The sequence below is a fragment of the Sabethes cyaneus genome, chromosome 1 (genome assembly GCF_943734655.1).
Source record: "Sabethes cyaneus chromosome 1, idSabCyanKW18_F2, whole genome shotgun sequence".
NCBI classification, from domain to species: Eukaryota; Metazoa; Arthropoda; class Insecta; order Diptera; family Culicidae; genus Sabethes; species Sabethes cyaneus.
In genome coordinates this window covers 139,681,841-139,687,091 of record NC_071353.1, presented here as the reverse complement: position 1 = coordinate 139,687,091, position 5,251 = coordinate 139,681,841, and the positions used below count along the sequence as shown (strand labels likewise).

Below are 5,251 nucleotides of genomic sequence, written 5' to 3'. Positions count from 1 at the left end.
TTTGATATAATATTTCGTTATACGGCAAATATGATATCAACATGAGGGTATTACCTGTTGAAAATTTTTAGCAGCGTTTTACATCACTCACATTTCTCTTTTGAAACAGTTTTAGGCACTGTATTATCAGATACTAGAAATGGAAGATCCATCCGCTGGTGAAACAAAAAATAAACGTTTGGTAAAGCTTCGATCTGACGGAGGCTGCAGTACACCAGCGGAAAATGAAAAAGGTGCAAATTGAGAATATTTCTTTCTGAAACTTATCGCAGATGGAAGACATTATGGTTTTGTTAGCTAGTGCTGTACCAATTTCATGGCTTCAAGTTTCGCACTTTTGCCCCGTGGTTTTCGCACTTTTACCCCACTAGCGGGGCAAAAGTGCGATTTGGCACTTGATCAGAAAAATGAATTTATTTTGCATGACACTATTACCCCAGATGATTTATAGGTGAAGGTGAAGTTACTGAGTTATTGCATCAACATAAAATAGATTTTACTGTTGTGCTTCTTCATATCTCATGAAAATTGATGCCAACTTTAAACGTCGCACTTATGCCCCGCCCTACTCTATATGTATTTACTGTCGTGTATATTGTATTTTATATGGGTTGGTATCGAATGGCCGAATCATGAATGGCCGAAATCCAAATGGCCGAATTTCAAGAACAGTAACAGAAGGCCGAATCACGAATGGCAGAATTGTGAACGTTTTACTCATCAACTTCATAGCTAATTAAAATTTTTTCTTTCTTTGTTCTAACGACGTGTAGCAGTCGGCTTTACTTTTCTGTTGGGGAAGAATAAATCCTTAATGCGAGAAATGTAGATTCAGACAAACTGAAAATTCTTGATATTAGGCCAAAAATATAGACTTAGCGAAGGTGAGAGTCGAACTCACAGGTCCCAATCTCTAGTTGAGCGTGTTGTTTAACCAATTACACCATAAACCGTCTATACTTTGTGGTCTTACATCAAGGTTTTGTTATGACGCATTCTATTAAAATGGAATCAAAGCGCAGGCCATAGGAATATGTAGTAGACGGATTTCACGCCAACTCGTCTATGGAGTTGGCAGCACCCTCTCAGAATTCAATGAAACTTTGTGTGTGTAAAGAGTCCATGTAAATAAACAACCTTGCGTACTTAGTTTTTCCAAAATTGCTCTAGACTAAGTTTTGGAAAGAGCGTATTTTTTTCTCTTTTTTTAATAAAAAATATAACTCGAAAACTATAGGACCTACAAAAAAATGATCTATGGGTGACTTTTAGGAAACGTTCTGAATTCTCATGAAAAATACTGAAAAATTTAAAAATTAATTTCTACACTGAAAAAGCAAGCAAATTTAAAAAGCATTTTAAAAATTATAAATCAATTTCACAAAGAACGCCTCCTCAGAAATTGATGAAACTTTTTTTAAAGATAGGTAATTATATGGCCTACAAATCTTTCATACAATTGGCAAGATGGTCAAATTGAAGAGAAAAAAGTTTGACCAAACTCGTGTTTTTAGTCTTTGACCTTGAAATGCGGTCAAGCATTAATATTAATATTTTTTTGAAACGATGGTTCTACAATTGATGGAGGGACGGTAGGGGAAAGCAATGAAAATTTTTTGGGTAAGGAGGGGAAAGAGTGGAAAGGAAGGGGGAGGTAGAGGGTAATAGGTAGCTACGCTTAACAAGTTGTCGTTGTGATTCCTACCTTTTGTCCAATGCTGGAAGGTGCATGGGTCGAACCAAGCTATAATCAGAGATTATAACCGAATTTGAACCCACAACATCCGCCAGGGCGTGTGACTCGCTGATACCCGTGTACCTTTAAACCAAAGAGGCGCTGGACAAAAGGAGACTGCGCAACCCCCCGTCCTTACCGGGAAAAAAAGATATTTCAGTATTTCTAAAGTTGTAGCACCTACAAATATGATGTATGAGTGTATTTTAGAAAATATTTTGAATTTTCATTAAAAAATATTGAAAAAACTAAAAATTATTTTCTACACTGGAATATCAAAAATTAAAACTCGATTTTCCAAAAACCGCCAACTCAGAAATTCATGAATTGTTTTCTGAAGATAGATAATTATGTGACCTACAATTCTTCCATACATTGAAAAATTGTCATATTTAAGAGAAAAAAGTTTTTCTAACCAAAACTTTTAGCTGTTTATATCGTTTTTTTCAGTGTGTATATGAAAAAGTTTTGTTAGCAAAATTTTTTTTCTCTTGAATTTGACCATTTTGCGATGTATGGAAGACTTGTAGGCCATATGATTATCTGTCTCCAGAAAAAAATTCATCAATTTTTGCGATGGCGTTTTTTGGGAAATCGAGTTTTAATTTTTAAAATGCTTTTTTTCCAGTGTAGGAAAAAATTTTAATTTTTTTTCAGTTTTTTTTTATGAAAATTCAGAAAATTTTCTTCTTCTTTTTCACTCATACATCATTTTCTTTGTAGGTGTTATATCTTCGGAAATACTGAAATATCTTTTTTTCCCAGTAAGAACTTAAAAAAGTTTTTGTTAGGAAAACTTTTTTCTCTTCAATTTGACCATTTTGTAATGTATGGAAGATTTGCAGCCCATATAATTATTTATCTTCAAAAAAATTTCATCAATTTCTACGAAATTTTTCTGAATAAAGTGTTGTTGTATCTTTTGTAGTTACGGTGCTACTATGCTAGTACCTCACTAGTAACTAAATGAACGTTCATTTAGATACTAAAGAGGTACTAGCATTGTAGCGCCGTAACTACAAAAGTTACAGCAACTCTTTATTCTGCAAAATTGTAAATAATAACGAGTTCTACAAATGTCTCATACATAACTTTGTCAAATTTTGAGACGGTAGTGTCAAATGAATCAAAATTGAGTCAAAGTGATCGAACCATCCCTGGCAACAACTCTCACACATGTAATGACGAAAATTATGATTATGACGAATATGATGATGGTGATGACGAAAATAACGGTAATGACTAAATTAATGATGGAAACGGCGGAAATGATGATACTAATGACGAAAATGAAGATGGAAACGTCAAAATTAAACATGGTAACAACACTAATGATAATAGTAATGACGAAAATTGTAATGGTAATAAACGAAAATAATGATAATGATGTTTATGATGATAAAAATGACGAAAATGATGATGATGATGAAAATGAAGGTGGCAATGACGGAAATGATGATCATAATGACAAAAAAACTGATCAAAATGACGAAGATGAAGATGGCAATGACGAAAATGATGATGGTAATGACGAAAATGATGTACGAAACGATGAAAATGAGAAGGAAAAGACAAAAACGATGTACGATATGATGAAAATGATGACGGTAATGACGAAAATGATAATGGCGACGAAAATAATAATGGCGATACCGAAAATGATGATGAAAATTACGAAAATGATGATGAAAATGATGTTCAAAATGACGCAAATGAAGATGGTAATGAAAAAATTGGTGATAGCAATAACGAAAATGATGATAATAATTAATATGATGATGATAATGACGAAAACGATAATAGAAATGACAAAAATGATGACGATAATGAAGAAAATGAAGATGGAAACGACGAAAATGAAGATGGTAATGACGAAAATTCTAATGGCAACAACAGAAATGATGACAATGACGAATATGATGATGAAAATGACAAGAGCGATGATGGAAATAACGAAAATAATAATGGTAATGATGAAAATGATTATGGTAATGACGAAAATCATGATAGTAATGATGAAAACGGTAATGATGATGGAAATGACGGTAATGATGACAGTACTGACGAAAATGATAATGGTAATAACATGAATCACGATGATGATGACGAAAGTTATGGTGATTATGACGAAAATAATGATGATAACGAAATTTGTTAGGATAATTTATCAGAAGAGTAGAAATTAGGATGCATGCACGGAACGTGCCGAGTTAGATGAAACAATGTAAAAATAATTCTAATGAAACTGAATTATTTGCTTTATTCCTTTGCATGTGTTGCGAGAATAGGACACCGCCTCTAGTTTCTGATAATAAATTACAGAAGTTGGCGCAACTGTTTCATCTTGCACCATGCGTGAGAGTATGCTTGAAACTATCAATGTTTCCCTGTTGAATACAACAGATGTCGTTACTTCGTAACGCATATTGTACATTTCGGAAACAGCTCAATTTTGCGCGACAGAACATTTACTCAACACAGCAACATTACTCTCTCAGTTTCTTTTGTGTTTATCGCTAATCGCAATATAACGTTTGAACACCTGGACCAATAAATAGTTGGTAAACATTGTTTTTTTCTTGCGTTCATGTTGCGAAATTTAATTTTTTCGAATTGAAATGTCGTAAACATATTCAGCTCCTGGCTCTTGTACGGTATCGAATCACTTCTCCGGGCTCTCGGATGACTGGTAGTAAGATGCTATGGAGAAGCATAGGATAAGTTTGTTTTTTATCAAAATTAGGCAGACGTCATGAAAATTAATTATAACAGAATAACTGTACCACAAATAAAATATGATCAGTGATTGTTTTTCAGGTAGGTAAACATAGATAAGTGTGAAATTTTAATTTTACTACCACTATAAAAGCGCCATCTCTTGAAAAGCAATGGTTCGTATGGTGTCCTATTCGTCATACGAACGTTAAGAGAAATCATGAATCATTTATTGTGAGAGTTACGCATACTGTGGCATCTAAAGTAACATTTTTGTTGTATAATAGCCTATTAAACTATTGTACAGCTAATTCCCGTGGAACAGGTGCTTAATAAGCATTTATTCAACAAAAATGTTACTTGGAATGATATATCATACTCTAAACAAAGAGTTAATTGTTGGTAGACTTTAACGGATATTGTTGTTCTGCGCTCCGAAGGGTTCGGTTGAAAGTGACTGACACTGACGGACACTGCAGTTAGTTTGCTCGTTACATATGACAACGACGAACTTTAACTGCGAATCGGACTTTCTATGCATTACGTAACCAGTAAATTCGCACAAAACGGGCTCTCTACAGAACACTAATTCTCCCGAGGTCCTTTATGGACATGAACTATGGACTTCCCGAGTAGCCTTTGACCGCAGTTTTGTGGCAATCAAGGATTCCACTCCAAACACATGGTTTGCACTTGTCGGGCAGTCTTGCGAGTTTCTTTGAGCTGCTTTTATTCACCGCATTTCTGCCCCACCGATTTGAGCAAGTAGGGAACTGACGAGAACGAGATTGTGCGTATGAA

The 5,251-nt window shown here is 34.3% G+C and overlaps 1 protein-coding gene across 1 annotated transcript; it reads left to right on the top strand.

Moving 5' to 3' along the window:
* The first annotated feature begins 3,078 nt into the window (after positions 1 to 3,078).
* On the top strand, positions 3,079 to 3,893 carry LOC128746303 (uncharacterized protein DDB_G0290685-like). Its single transcript, XM_053843352.1, has 2 exons — positions 3,079 to 3,317; positions 3,539 to 3,893. The coding sequence occupies exons 1-2, from the start codon at positions 3,079 to 3,081 to the stop codon at positions 3,891 to 3,893; spliced, it is 594 nt and encodes a 197-aa protein (XP_053699327.1).
* The last annotated feature ends 1,358 nt before the right edge of the window (positions 3,894 to 5,251 follow it).

Excerpts from the sequence above, each read along its gene's own strand:
- LOC128746303 (XM_053843352.1), top strand. The coding sequence starts at position 3,079 with ATGACGAAAATTGTAATGGTAATAAACGAAAATAATGATAATGATGTT. Across the intron at positions 3,318-3,538 it reads AAGGAAAAGACAAAAACGAT|AAATGACAAAAATGATGACG; the intron begins GTACGATATGAT and ends AAACGATAATAG.